The sequence below is a fragment of the Pongo abelii genome, chromosome 19 (assembly GCF_028885655.2).
Source record: "Pongo abelii isolate AG06213 chromosome 19, NHGRI_mPonAbe1-v2.0_pri, whole genome shotgun sequence".
Taxonomy (NCBI): domain Eukaryota; kingdom Metazoa; phylum Chordata; class Mammalia; order Primates; family Hominidae; genus Pongo; species Pongo abelii.
The window spans coordinates 18,195,923-18,210,639 of NC_072004.2; the positions used below are offsets into that span (position 1 = coordinate 18,195,923).

Sequence of the window (14,717 nt, forward strand, 5' to 3'; positions counted from 1 at the left end):
TACTCACATCAAGCTAAAATAAGCGAGAGAGAGACTGACACTCCAAAACAAAGAGTTTGAGAATAGCAAGGGGTTGCAATCTGGGGTATATGGTTGGGGAAAGGGGAATGAATCTTTTAGAGGTAAAAAGGAGAAGTCCATGTAAGCTGTTTTAAGACAAAGAACATTGTTCACAGGGGCTTCTCACAGGCTCCAGTTCCCAGCTCCCTCGCAGTGTGGTGACTGTGTGAATGGCCAGAAGCCACACTTAGTCCACCAACACCACAAGCCTGAAAGCCTTTCTCTCATTTCAGGGCGGGAGGCTCACTTAGTTACGCTCAAAGCTTCCTGTGCATTGGAGTCACCCGGGGAGCTTTAAAAACCATCGACAGGTTGTGAGGACTGGTCTGGGTACTGCCTGACATTAAATCAGCTCCCATGTGCTTCTAAAGTGCAGCCAGGTTTCAGAAGCACTGCTCCAGGTCAAGCCAGTGAGAAGGCATGAAGATGGAGGGGGTGTGGAGCGATTATGGAGAGAAACCATGACTAATGCATTGAAAAATGAAGCGAGCTGAAAAATCAGAAGGAAAAAAATGTCAAAAATAAACTTGAATCCAGCATATGTTTCTCTACAAATGAAAAGCCTTACATGTTTTCCTTGCTATGTACAAATAGGGAGTTTCAATCTTTCGATGTTTTGGAAGAAAAATCTGGAGGGAAAAGCTGTTCAACTACAATCCAACTTTGAGGCTTTTTTTTAAATTTTTTATTTTAAATATATCAAAGCCTACTGCCTATTTCATTACTGAGCAATTTTAATGCTTCCCTTCCCAGGTGCAGTTCAGATGAGTGGAGACAGCATTTTTTTTTTTTTTTTTTTTTGAGATGGAGTCTTCGCACTATCGCCCAGGCTGGAGTGCAGTGGTGCGATCTTGGCTCACTGCAAGCTCCGCCTTCTGGGTTCACACCATTCTCCTGCCTCAGTCTCCTGAGTAGCTGGGACTACAGGTGCCCGCCACCACGCCCGGCTAATTTTTTGTATTTTTAGTAGAGACGGGGTTTCACCGTGTTAGCCAGGATGAGTCTCGATCTCCTGACCTTGTGATCCGCCCACCTTGGCCTCCCAAAGTGCTGGAATTACAGGTGAGAGCCACCTCGCCCAGCCGACAGCATTCTTTTTATTTTTTTATTTTTATATATTTTTATTTTTACCCAAATGTGTTTTTAATTATAGCATTAACAAAGATAAAGCAAAATCAGGGAAGTACAAAATAATTACATGAGAGTCTAACAAAATAAACATCATTTGTTCTTAGATTCTATGTACTTCCTCTAAACCTGCTGTTTTTCCAAATATTGGACCTTTTCCTCTTTACTAGTTTTCTTTTTTTTTTTTTTTTTTAGTATTTATTGATCATTCTTGGGTGTTTCTCGGAGAGGGGGATATGGGAGGGTCATAGGATAATAGTGGAAAGAAGGTCAGGAGATAAACACATGAACAAAGGTCTCTGGTTTTCCTAGGCAGAGGTCCCCGTGGCCTTCTGCAGTGTTTGTGCCCCTGGGTACTTGAGATTAGGGAGTGGTGATGACTCTTAAAGAGCATGCTGCCTTCAAGCATCTGTTTAACAAAGCACATCTTGCACCGCCCTTAATCCCTTTAACCCTGAGTTGACACAGCACATGTTTCAGAGAGCACAGGGCTGGGGGAAAGGCCATAGATCAACAGCATCCCAAGGCAGAAGAATTTCTCCTAGTCAGAACAAACTGGAGTCTCCTATGCCCACCTCTTTCTACACAGACACAGCAACAATCTGATCTCTCCTTCCTTTCCCCACACTTCCCCCCCTTCTTTTCAACAAAACCGTCATCGTCCTCATGGCCCACGCCTGATGGTCGCTGTCTCTTCGGAGCTGTTGGGTACACCTCCCAGACAGGGCGGCCAGGCAGAGGCGCTCCTCACCTCCCAGACGGGGCGGCCGGGCAGAGGTGCTCCTCACTTCCCAGATGGGGCGGCCGGGCAGAGGCGCTCCTCACATCCCAGGTGATGGGCGGCCGGGCAGAGGCGCTCCTCACCTTCCAGACTGGGCGGCCAGGCAGAGGCGCTCCTCACTTCCCAGACGGGGCGGCCGGGCAGAGACGCTCCTCACCTCCCAGACGGGGCGGCCGGGCAGAGGCGCTCCTCACCTCCCTGACGGGGCGGCCGGGCAGAGGGGCTCCTCACCTCCCAGACGATGGGCAGCCGGGCAGAGGTGCTCCTCACCTCCCAGATGGGGCGGCCGGGCAGAGGTGCTCCTCACCTCCCAGACGGGGCGGCCGGGCAGAGGCGCTCCTGGCTTCCCAGACGGGGTGGCAGCCGGGCAGAGGCGCTCCTCACCTCCCAGACGGGGCGGCCGGGCAGAGGTGCTCCTCACTTCCTCCCAGACGGGGTGGCAGCCGGGCAGAGGCGCTCCTCACTTCCTCCCAGATGGGGTGGCAGCCGGGCAGAGGCGCTCCTCACCTCCCAGACGGGGTGGCCGGGCAGAGGCGCTCCTCACTTCCCAGACGGGGCGGCCGGGCAGAGGCGCTCCTCACTTCCCAGACGGGGCGGCCGGGCAGAGGCGCTCCTCACTTCCCAGATGATGGGCGGCCAGGCAGAGACGCTCCTCACTTCCTAGACGGGGTGGCGGCGGGGCAGAGGCTGTAATCTTAGCACTTCAGGAGGCCAAGGCAGGCGGTTGGGAGGTGGAGGTTGTAGCGAGCCGAGATCACACCACTGCACTATACAGCCTGAGCAACATTGAGCACTGAGTGAGCGAGACTCCGTCTGCAATCCCAGCACCTCGGGAGGCCGAGGCGGGCAGATCACTGGAGGCCAGGAGCTGGAGACCAGCCCGGTCAACAGGGCGAAACCCCGTCTCCACCAAAAACACAAAAACCAGTCAGGCGTGGCGGTGCGTGCCTGAAATCCCAGGCACTTGGCAGGCCGAGGCAGGAGAATCACAGGAGCCCGAGGCAGGGAGGTTGCAGCGAGCCGAGATCACTGCTGTACAGTCCAGCTTTGGCAACAGAGGGAGACCGAAAAAAGGAGAGGGAGACCGAAGAAGGAGACGGACAGAGGGAGTCGGACAGAGGGAGAGGGAGAGGGAGACGGACAGAGGGAGTCGGGGGAGGGAGAGGGAGGGGGAGGGGGAGGGGGAGGGGGAGAGGGAGAGGGAGAGGGAGAGGGAGAGGGGCATTCTTATAGTTTTCCTTTTGTCCTGTTTTGCAATTGGTTTCACACTTAAAGTCCATACAATTTCTACTATTTCTACAGTTCCTATAGATGGCCTAAAAACAAAGCTAACTAAAGGTTATAAATTGGGGATCTAAGAATCGAGATATGGAAGTTGCTATAGCTGTTGTAGACATGTTTTATTCCTGCATCACCCTCAATACCTACAATGGTGCATGCGGCAAGGCTCAGTAGATACTTTTTATTTATTTATATTTTTTTGAGATGGAATCTCATTCTGCCACCCAGGCTGGAGTGCAGTGGCGTGACCTTGGCTCACTGCAACCTCTGCCTCCCTGGTTCAAGTGATTCTCCTGCCTCAGCTTCCTGGTAGCTGGGATTACAGGCACCCGCCACCATGCCCAGCTAGTTTTTGTATTTTTAGTAGAAATGGGGTTTCACTATGTTGGCTAGGCTGGTCTTGAACTCCTGACCTCAAGTGATCCTCCCGCCTCAGCCTCCCAAAGTGCTGGGATTACTGGCGTGAGCCACCGCATCCTGGCACAGTAGATACTTTTTATATTATTATTAAGCAAGAATAACATTTTACATGTTATTCAATTTACAATTATTCTTATTCAATTTACAATGTGCTTTCAGGAGCATCTTCTAGAATCCTCAATTCTTTAGTCCAGATAGAGGCTTTCCACTTTCTGGGTGAGGGAAGTTGGGCTTAGGGAGGTTAGCTGATGTACCTTGAGGGCAGATTAGGACCGAAGGTTGATAGGTGGAACCCAGTCCTCCCATGACTTTTCCATTCAACAAAACAGCCAATAAATAGTGTCTTGGCTGGGTGTGGTGGCTCACACCTGTAATCTCAGCACTTTGGGAAGCTGAGGTGGGTGGATAGCTTGAGCCCAGGAGGTCAAGACCAGCCTGGGCAACACAGGGAGACCCCATCTTTACAGAAATAAAAAAAAATTAGCTGAGTGTGGTCACATGCCTGTGGTGCCAGCTACTTGGGAGGCTGATGCAAGAGGATCGCCTGAGCCTGGGAGTCTGCAGTGAGCTGTGATAGTACCACTGCACTCCAGCCTGGTGATAGAGACCTTGCCTCAAAAGATAAAAATAAATGGCGTCTTAAATCCTGAGTCCAGCACTGTGAACAGTCTATTCCTTTATTGACACCACATCTCATGGGAGAAAAAAGCTTATTATTGCTTAGACAATATGAGATCAGAAAATACACACAACAGGGGAGCTTTGCCCTGCCACTGATGTAAATTCCCTTAGCATTTCAACTTGCTTAAAATTTAGACCTCAACACTTTATACGTTTCCTCAAAATCTCAATGATGTTTCCAGCCATGTTCCTTCAAGCCTCCTAGGGAGGTGGGACCTGAAACGTAACAGAATGGTTTGTCAGAATATACTGTAATGGCTGATTTAGGGATCCTGCTATTTGGGGGTCCAAATGCCCGTGCTTTGAGACTTAGGCATCTTCTCTGAGGACCACAGTCACAGTGTCGAGAGCAGCCCAACCGCATTGCCTGTCCCCATACCAGAACACAAAGCAGGTTTTGGACAGATACCTCTGCCTGCACATTTTCTCTGTGTTAAATAGAAATATAAACCCTTCACATATGGAAAAAAAAAAATGCTTCCACATCTCTGAAGAAATACAGAAATTAACAAAATGGAGCTTGAATAGAAGTGCTGAGCAGCTGAAAACATTCAGAATGAAAAAGGAGCAACCAGACCACTGCAACAGTTGCCCAGAGGGGCCCTCGGCCTGCCCTGGCACACAGAGGTCTCCGGCTGGCGCTGGAGAGCTCCACAGCCACAGGCCCAGAGAGGACTGGTTTCCTCTAATGGAGCTGCTTTGGTTTACAAAAAGGACAAACTCACTGCTTAAATACCTTTATTATTTTTAAAAAATTATTTGGACATTGATAGCTCTGCAAAATACTTCTCCCATCCCAAACCCTCAACTTCTTCCACATGTCCTCCATAAAGAAACAAAATATTTATACTTTGTGCCCATTCAAGTCTAATTTTTAAAAACATTTAAGATTCAAAATCAAATATTATTTTTCTTTCCCACAACTTGTTAGTAATTTTAAACCACAATACAACACAGTTAATGGCATTTCTTTTTAAAAATTAGCTTATCAGACTATTTTATGAGAAAAAAATCAATTCAAGGCCTTAGTGAGAATATTATATTCTCTGTTTCTGAAAGCAAAAGACATTGAAAAACCCCTTTGCTCCTCTGGAGTTTGTGATTTCAACATAACCAACAAAACCAGCACACAGATTGACTTCCTACTTAACAGTAGGTATTGTTTTGTTACTTTGGGACCGCAGCTGAAACGCTATCTAAACTTGAAAAGGGTGGGTGGGTGGAAGTCCAGCACAGAAGAGGGTCGAGGCTGAGGACAGCAGAATGGAAGCTTTCTGAGCAGTGGAGTAAGAACAGCCAAACCCCTAGGATCCCACCTCATGGCAGGCTTGTTTGGGGTGGAAGACAGTAGAATATCTGCAATCTGCACTAATTTCTTAAGGATGGATACAAGTGTCAACCAAAAATATTGCACATAGTTTCAGAGGCATGTAAACCACTGAGAAGTTTCAGGAAAGCATAACTACAGATGAAGATGATTCCCCAAAGTTCCTTCAGGAACAGAGAGAAAGAAGTTGATGTTGGTAATTCAGGAGTTACTAAGAGGAGGTGGAAAAATCCTTAATCCTTTCCCTATCCTCAGTGGGCAGACTTTTAAATGAACAAATCTTCTCATAGATGTGTCTGAAGGATCTAGTAAAGGTATCACCTCTTCATTTTTCCCAGTACAATGGGTGCACTTCATTACCTGGGTAAAAACGGAAGGAAGAAATCCTGCCATAGGACTTGGGCTGTTTGTCTAGAACACAGCAGTGTTTGCAAATGGCCCTTCCTGCCCAGTCAAGCCACTACTCGGAGCCACAGCATGAGCCCTGGATGAGCTCAGGGATGACCTCCGGACTCAGTACTCCAAGGGGAGGCCTATATCCCTCACAGGCCTGTAAAAATGCAGAAGGTATGGGCTCGCATGCCGTTGAGGGGAGAGCTGAAGAGAGTGGAATGGCACGTACGGCAGGAAGGACAGCACAGCCCCACGGCCTCCTTCACTTGTCCATCAGCTCAACCAAGGCCATCAGCTCAACAAAACCACAGTGAGCATCTCCTCACATGACAGCAGCTGGGCTTGACCACAGCCAGCCCTTCTGATGCCTTGTTGAATTTCAGGATTGAGGAGACTGTTCTGACTCATCTCTGGGAATGAATTATTTTTCCCTTTAAGTCATCGGGCCAACTTTTTAGGGTTCCAAAGCCCTGACCTTCCTGAATGGGTGGGTTGCCCCTCTGTACACAGTCCTGGGATATCAGATTTTAGATATCACAAGTGCCCACTGGCTACTTTCCCAAATACCTCTCCCTTAAGGCTTCCCCTAACATTCAATCTCAGTAACATACAGTACATATGTCAATAAAATTAAAGTCACTTCTTAAGAACAGAAAAGGTTTCCCATTGCTCGTCTCATCTCACTGAAGGGCTTCACGTTCTCTTATGCTGCCCGCCCGTGGATATGCAGCCTCCAGGTTGCTTTGCTCCTGGGGGTTATGATGCAATCTTGTTTTTAAAGCTTTTCCTCTTGTATTCGGAGTAAGTCTTGTAAACCACCAGAAAAATGCCAATTCCCCAAAGCCCTGCCCATGTTTGTGGGCTACAACTGATGCCAACCTATTAAGCTTTTAAAACATTTAAAAAAACAAAACACCATACACACACACACACACACACACACACACACACACACTTTGGCACGTGAGCCTCGAGTTATCTGAGCATGTTCATGTTTCCCACGCCTTCCCCTGTCCCAACATTTCAGAGTCACTGTTTTCAGAGAACGACGACCCCTTCTGCCTCATGGAAGGCTGCCGCCAAGCACTGCTATTTTTGAGTAGCAAAAGGAGGAGGCACAAATGCTAAACTGGCCCCAAAAACAGTTCTTGTGTTGAGCACTATAATTTAGGCAATGCTGCAAAACTTTTGTACCAGGATGACTAGTTTCAAAACTGCTGGTTGATTAAATATACATATACATATAGATATCGATATAAAAATTACTAAGTCAACATTTGCTGTTTTCAATGTGAAAACGATAAAATGTAATTCTGAATAATTGTGCATTTGCCATAGGGTCCTCGTTAAAGGGACCATAAAAATAATTTTGTAATAAAAAAATTCTTATTTTTAAGTTTAGTATTGCCCTCAAGTTCAAAAGTTTGGAGCAAATGTACTGAGTAAGCAGGACTGGAATCTGTTCCTGCCAGGGATCTGGAAGCCTTAAATTTAGTGATCCCTGATGGCAGGCCCAGGGAACCTGACAGCCACTCACTAGCTTTGCACTGTTAACAGTACAGGGCTCAGCAGCGCACGCTGACCCGTGACACAATCAGCACTGAAGACTGAGGCAGCCCAGCAGGGACTGGAGCCTCTGCCTCTCGTGTTGTTGGTGGCCGATGCTGCGGCAGCTAGCCAACTCCCTGCACAGAGCTCTGGGGGGCACAGAGGTACTGGGGCTCTGCCTTCTCTTGAGCTACCAGACAAAGCAACCGGCGGGGGGTGGGGGTCTAGGGCCTGGGGACCACTGAGCACCAAGGCTGAGGGTGATCCGGGAGCAGACCTTCTACTCGGCTGGAGGCGAGACGGAGGAAGGAATGGGCATTTCAGTGATGTAGAAGTTAGCTGTGCAGGAAGGAAAAGTGCATTTAAGGTAGCTTAAAAACGGGTGAAGACCAAACTGCCACTGAGGGGAGGAAGAACGAAGACTGCTCCCTCCACCTGCCCCACGGGCCAGCCATGCTCCTTGGATTCTGTGGGTTAACATTCATGCTTTGTGATGCGAGTCTGCTCGTGAAGAAACAGGAACACACTTCTCCTGGTTCTGGCAGGTACACAATTTTCTCAGCAAAGTTCTTTTTTGCCAAGTTCAGTTTTATTTGGTTGCTGTTCTGAACCGTTGTCACCGGAATTCATAGATGGGTGCACTGTGTTCAGGAACATGGGTTAGATTGAGGGACTGATACCTGCAAGGAGGAGGAGACAGAAACGGGAGGTAGTCATCTAATGCACCCTGAGCAAAGGACATTAGTAACCCCTCAAAAACCAGAGCACCCGACAAGTCACATACTTGGACTGAAATGCACATTCATTTTCTATTTCTCAAGTTGAACCTAGTTTGATTTCATTCATTCTTTCTTTTTTTGGTTAATCCTCCTGAACCATGCACAAGATGAATGTTTTTTTTTTTTTCATTCTGCTCTAATCATGAAGTATGGTATGTTTTATAAAAAGGAGACCTCAATAAGCTCTGGGAGAAGATGTAGACCCACGCCCAAGCCCTAACCTCACCGGCTGCTCTGCCCTCTCCTGCTGTAGCATGTAATGCCAGGCTGTCATATCCTAAGAACTTTATGGCTAGCATAGGCATAAACTGATTCTCATGGTATCTGAAGAGAGCGTAGAAAAATTAATTTCACTACTGCCTTAAACTGTATTTTACCTTTCATTTAAATTTTCTCACTTTCCTAGGTACAGTATTAAGCTTGGAAAACATTAGTGATATCTGAGGTGTTTGCCTCCCCTGTTGGCAGGTGCTCCAGAGAGTCATGCAGAGGGAGGAGAAACAGAAGCCGACAATCTACATGCTGGGATGACAACCTCGGGCACATTTAGAGTCAATGTCTAGCATGTGGGCTCTCCCCTACTTGTTTCATATAGGAGTGTGGAAGAACGTAGGAAAAAGCGGCTTATTTCTTACCAAAAACAAATTATCAGGAAAGAAATATGCATTAGCCATCAAAAATATGCAAATTAGAACTACAACGAAATACTGCTTCACATCCACTAGGGTAGCTATAATTATAGAGACATGATAACAAGTGCCAGGGAGGATGTGGAGAAACTGGAACCCTCATACACACTGGTAGGAATGCAAAATGGTGCAGCTGCTGTGGGAAACAGTTTGGCAGTTCCTCATAAAGTTAAATATAGCAGTACCGTATGACCTAGCGATTTCACTCTTAGTTATATGCCCAAGGAATTGAAAGCAGCAACTCAGATATACCCATGTTCACAGCAGCGTTATTCACAAGAGCTAAACAATGGAAGCAATCTAAGTGTCCACTAAATAATGAATAGACAAATAAAATGTTGTATACACTGGCCGGGCACGGTGGCTCACACCTGTAATCCCAGCACTTTGGGAGGCCGAGGCGGGTGGATCACCTGAGGTCAGGAGTTCGAGACAGGCCTGGCCAACATGGCAAAACCCTGTTTCTACTAAAAATACAAAACTTAGCCAGACGTGGTGGCAGGCGCCTGTAATCCTAGCTACTCGGGAGGCTGAGGCAGGAGAATTGATTGAACCCGGGAGGCGGAGGTTGCAGTGAGCCGAGATTGTGCCACTGAACTCCAGCCTGGGGGACAAGAGCGAGACTTTGTCTCAAAAAAAAAGTTGTATATACCTGTAATGGAAAATTAATTGGCAATAAAAAAGAAGTTCTGATACATGGTACAACATGGATGAACCTTCAAAGCATTATGCTAAGTGAAAAAAGCCAGAAGCAAGGGCCATATTTTGTAGGATTCCATTTATATAAAATACCTAGAATAGGCAAATCTATACATATGTAAGAGAAAGACTAGTGGTTGCCCAGGGCTCAGAGGGGATAAGGAGTTTGGGATAATGGCTAAGGGTATGGGGTTCCTCTTATGGTGATGAAAATGTTCTAAACTTGATAGTTAGACAACTCTATTAATATACGAAAGATCATTGACTTGTACACTTCTTGAGATGCAGTCTCACTCTGTCGCCCAGGCTGGAGTGCAGTGGTGCAATCTCGGCCCACTGCAACCTCCGCCTCCGAGGTTCAAGTGATTCTCCTGCCTCAGCCTCCTGAGTAGCTGGAACTACAGGTGCGTACCACCACGCCTGGCTAATTTTTGTATTTTTAGTAGAGACAGGGTTTCACTGTATTGGCCAGGCTGGTGTCGAACTCCTGACCGCATGATCTGCCCACCTCGGCCTCCCAAAGTGCTGGGATTACAGGCGTGAGCTACTGTGCCCGAACCAAAGCTGTTATTTATTTATTTATTTATTTTTGAGACGGTGTCTCACTCTGTCGCCCAGGCTGGAGTGCAATGGCCCGATCTCAGCTCACTGCAAGCTCCACCTCCCAGGTTCACGCCATTCTCCTGCCTCAGACTCCCGAGTAGCTGGGACTACAGGTGCCGGTCACCACATCTGGCTAATTTTTTGTTTTTTAGTAGAGACGGGGTTTCACCGTGTTAGCCAGGATGGTCTCGATCTCCTGACCTCGTGATCCACCCGCCTCGGCCTCCCAAAGTGCTGGGATTACAGGCGTGAGCCACTGCGCCCGGCCAGCTGTTATTATTTTTAAAAAGGTTTATAAAAAGTTTTACAAACTTGCATGAAAACCATTACTGAAAGCCTAAAAATCGTGGCTACAGGGCTGGCATTTACTTGCAGATATAATTTCGTTACCACTGAACAAGGAATCTAGGGTAGGATCACTTCACATATAACAAAGTGTGAAATACTGGAAAGGAAAGAAGGAATTTTTACCTTCAGAGAGGAAATCAGGCATTTTATCATATGGTTTGCCCTCCAGGTACAGCAAGGTGCTTAAAAAGCAGCAAGGAGGCAAGAGAATCCCTCAAAAGGTGGCAAAAGTTAGCATTTAGGCAGAGTTCAGTCCTTTACTGTTGGTGACACACTGGACAGGACTGTCCACTCACAGGCCCCCAGGTCACGAGCCTTAAATCAAATGCATGTTGGACCAACTCTAAGGAATGCAGCCACAAAATTTAAAAAGCTGCTGACAGCAAAATTCACACTGTCCACTACTGGATCAATTCACATTTTAGTTACTAATTCAATTTGCAAGGATTAAATAAAAACCAGCAAGATTGAGATAAACATTGCCAAAAATACAGTATTTCTTAAAAGTGCTTAGAAATGAGTTCTTTTACCTATATTTCATTTTCATCTCATTTACTCTGCTCTGTGCATAGGGATAAGGCCTTATTGTGAGCAACTGAGATCACTGAAATAAGCTCTCAGCATCCAAATAAAGCACAGAATCTATACAGAGACAGGCTAAGATGTTGCTTTTGGGTTTGATGAGCCAAGGGAGAGCCAGCTGGGCAGCAAGCCCTCCCCGTGGCCTCTGTCCTCAGGGGTCCTCACCATTCTGAACTCCTATGGTAGTAGTAGCCCTCTATGGAGGCTGCTGACTTCTGAAAGCAGATGTAGTAGAACCCGGCAAAAGAAGCACCACTGATGTCTTTGATCGTGTGATCTGGGACCAGAAACTGTTCCTGCACACAGATGAAGAGGGTCAGTAACAGATAGCATTCTCTGACCACCCACGGGGCCTCCCTGTTAAGCATCAGCGGGTTCTAAGGACCACTCGAGAAAAATATAGGATCTCATAGTCTAACCTAGAATTGCTGGGTGATGGCGGGCCTGTGGGGTCTCAGCCTGACTTCTGAAAAGCGTCCATGTGCTCCTGGAGTATTCTATATACTAAAGTGACAAACTGTGTCTTGAGCTCACTAGGATCAGCAATTCAGAGAAGGTACCATGGCCGAAACATCTAATACATAAATCAATACCTACTCACCTGCCTGTCTGCCTGCCTCTCTATCTTTCAGAGACCACAGACAATCAACCTAGGAAGAGCTAAGTTTCTGCTCCAGTTCTCAGAACTGTCACCAGATGCTTGATAACATCTAGAACAGTGAGTTGCTTCTGTAGGTCTGTGGACTATTCTGAGTGCAGAGCAGTTGCCAGTAGCCCCTGTGACACCTCCTCCAATAGCTTGACGCCTTGTCAAAAGCAGTCAGAACGGTACTGTTCTTTACCAGGGACCTTAGGAGAGAGGCAAGCTTGCCACCTCTGCTGGAGCTGAAAGCTGGAAACCCAGGTCCTGGCACCTACTTTCCCAGAGAGATGAGGTCAGAAGCTCCAGGGCCTCAGGTGGTCTGCTAAAGGACCACAGATGAGCCACCCTGAGACATTCTTTGGAGGCAAAACAAGTCCATTGCTTTTTAAACAAATTTAAGACACTCTCCCATTCCTTATTCAACTTCTAAAATTGTGGCTTTTAAAATTAATTTTAAAATTCAGGTCGGGTGCGGTGGCTTACGCCTGTAATCCCAACACTTTGGGAGGCTGAGGTAGGTGGATCACCTGAGGTCAGGAGTTCGAGACCAGCCTGGCCAATATGGCAAAAACCCGTCTCTACTAAAAATACAAAAAATTAGCAGGGCATGGTGGCGGGCACCTGTAATCCCAGCTACTTGGGAGGCTGAGGCAGGAGAATTGCTTGAACACGGGAGGGGGAGGTTGCAGTGAACCGAGATCGCGCCATTGCACTCCAGCCTGGGCAACAGAGTGAGACTGTCTCAAAAAACAAACAAACAAACAAAAAACAAAAATTAGCCAGGCTTGGTGGTGTGTGCTTGTAGTCCCAGCTACTCAGGAGGCGAAGGCAGGAGAATTGCTTGAACCTGGGAGACGGAGGTTGCAGTGAGCCAAGACTGTGCCACTGCACTACAGCCTGGGCAACAGAGTGAGATTCCGTCTCAAAACAAACAAAATAAAATTCAAACAATAAACTTCCTTTAACAGGTTGTTTAGTTGACATGTTTCCCGCTAGATGGCAAGCTCGTGAGCATACTGTTCCCTGTTTACTCTCTGCATCTGGCAACCTACTGGAAGAGTGGTGATCCCCACTTCTTTTTTTTTTTTTTTTTTTTTTGGTGAGACAGAGTCTTGCTCTGTCACCCAGGCTGGAGTGCAGTAGCGCAATCTTGGCTCACTGCAACCTCCACCTCCTGGGTTCAAGTGATTCTCCTGCCTCAGCCTCCCGAGTAGCTGGGATTACAGGCATGCACCACTACACCTGGCTAATTTTTGTATTTTTAGTAGAGACGGGGGTTTCACCATATTGGCCAGGCTGGTCTCGAACTCCTGACCTCGTGATCTGGCTGCCTTGGCCTCCCAAAGTGCTGGGATTACAGGCGTAAGCCACCGTGCCCAGTGATCCCCATTTCTTTTTTTTTTTTGAGATGGAGTCTTGCTCTGTTGCCAGGCTTGGGTGCAGTGGCGTGATCTCGGCTCACTGCAACTTCCATCTCCCAGGTTCAAGTGATTCCCCTGCCTCAGCCTCCGGAGTAGCTGGGACTACAGGGGCATGCCAACATGCCCGGCTAATTTTTTGTATTTTTTAGTAGAGATGGGGTTTCACCATGTTGGCCAGGATGGTCTCGATCTCTTGACCTCATGATCTGCCTGCCTCAGCCTCCCAAAGTGCTGGGATTACAGGAGTGATCCACCACGCCCGGCCGATCCCCACTTCTTAAAGTGGTTAGCTATGCAAAGTAAAGACCGGGAAAGGCAACTCAATATGATTCATCTTTATGAAAGCTGGCAAGATTTCAAGATAAAACGACTTTTTCCCTGCAGACTGTGGACTAGGGGTTAGTATGTTCTCAAAGTTATTTAACAAACTGGCTTCCTGATTTTGCTATTCTGGGGCTGTATATATCACGTTATCAAAGCAGGGAGCACAAATGACCTTGCAGCTAAAAGCCAATCCATCAAGTCAGTCAGGTGGGGCTCTCTGAGGTCTGCTGAGTCAAAAACCCGTGTTCCATTCCCGGTCCCTCATTTCCTGAGCTGGAGGGAAGTAGAGGAGGTGAGACTTTCCTGAGCTCTGGGAAAAGGATGTGGTGGAGGGGACCTGGCCCACGGACGGTGTTTAAGCCCGTAGAGGGATCTGGGTACAACTGATGACTAAGTTCAAAGCAAGTTTGGCTCTGCCTTGAATCCACAGAACACTTGGAGTGATTCAACTTGGGGGTTCAACAAGATTCTTGGGTGGGAGAAAGGAAAGGGAGAAGACAATGTTAGAGGCGGCCACCTAGGCCCGAATCCACTTGCTACCCACCAAAAGCACAGCGAGGAGGAGCTGTCTGGGACATCAGCAGTTAACCAGTGTGTGCCCTGGAGCTGTGCCCACTTTTTATAGGTGTGCAAAGACCCTGTCATGAAGACTTTGCCATGACAACCAGCTGTGACGAGCACTGGACACGGGGAGCCCTTGGTTAGAGTGGATATGTAGGTGCAGTACAGGGCCTGGCTTGCTGGGAGTCTGGAGGGCCACCTGGTGGGACCTTACCTTCCACCTCATGAAGACGTAGTCTCCATTCTTCAGCTCTTCATAATCAAAGTCATCTGAGTTAAATGATTTTGCATACTGATAAAAAGCCAGAAACTTGCCCTGAAAGCAGAAAAGAGAGTGTGCCAATTGACTGAGAGAAGGAGAGGCTGCTCTCAGAACTATGCTTATGTGCCCAGGTAAACCCACCTTCCCAAGACATGACAGCTGGGGATGCGGCTCCCAAAAGGGCAGC

The 14,717-nt window shown here is 47.5% G+C and overlaps 1 protein-coding gene across 2 annotated transcripts in view; it reads right to left on the minus strand.

The window, feature by feature from the left end:
* Positions 1–5,072: 5,072 nt before the first annotated feature.
* The window catches only part of GID4 (GID complex subunit 4 homolog), a 29,155-nt gene continuing 19,510 nt past the window's right edge, over positions 5,073–14,717 (minus strand). Inside the window, exons 4-6 of one of the 2 annotated variants that reach the window (XM_002827110.6) lie at positions 14,483–14,584; positions 11,485–11,615; positions 5,073–8,299 (exon numbers count right to left, since the gene is read on the minus strand). In XM_002827110.6, coding sequence (XP_002827156.2) covers positions 8,236–8,299; positions 11,485–11,615; positions 14,483–14,584 — 297 coding nt within the window. In that variant the 3' untranslated portion in view covers positions 5,073–8,235. The remainder of the gene's footprint in view (positions 8,300–11,484; positions 11,616–14,482; positions 14,585–14,717) is intronic. The other variant, XM_009251368.4, reaches the window with a different exon arrangement.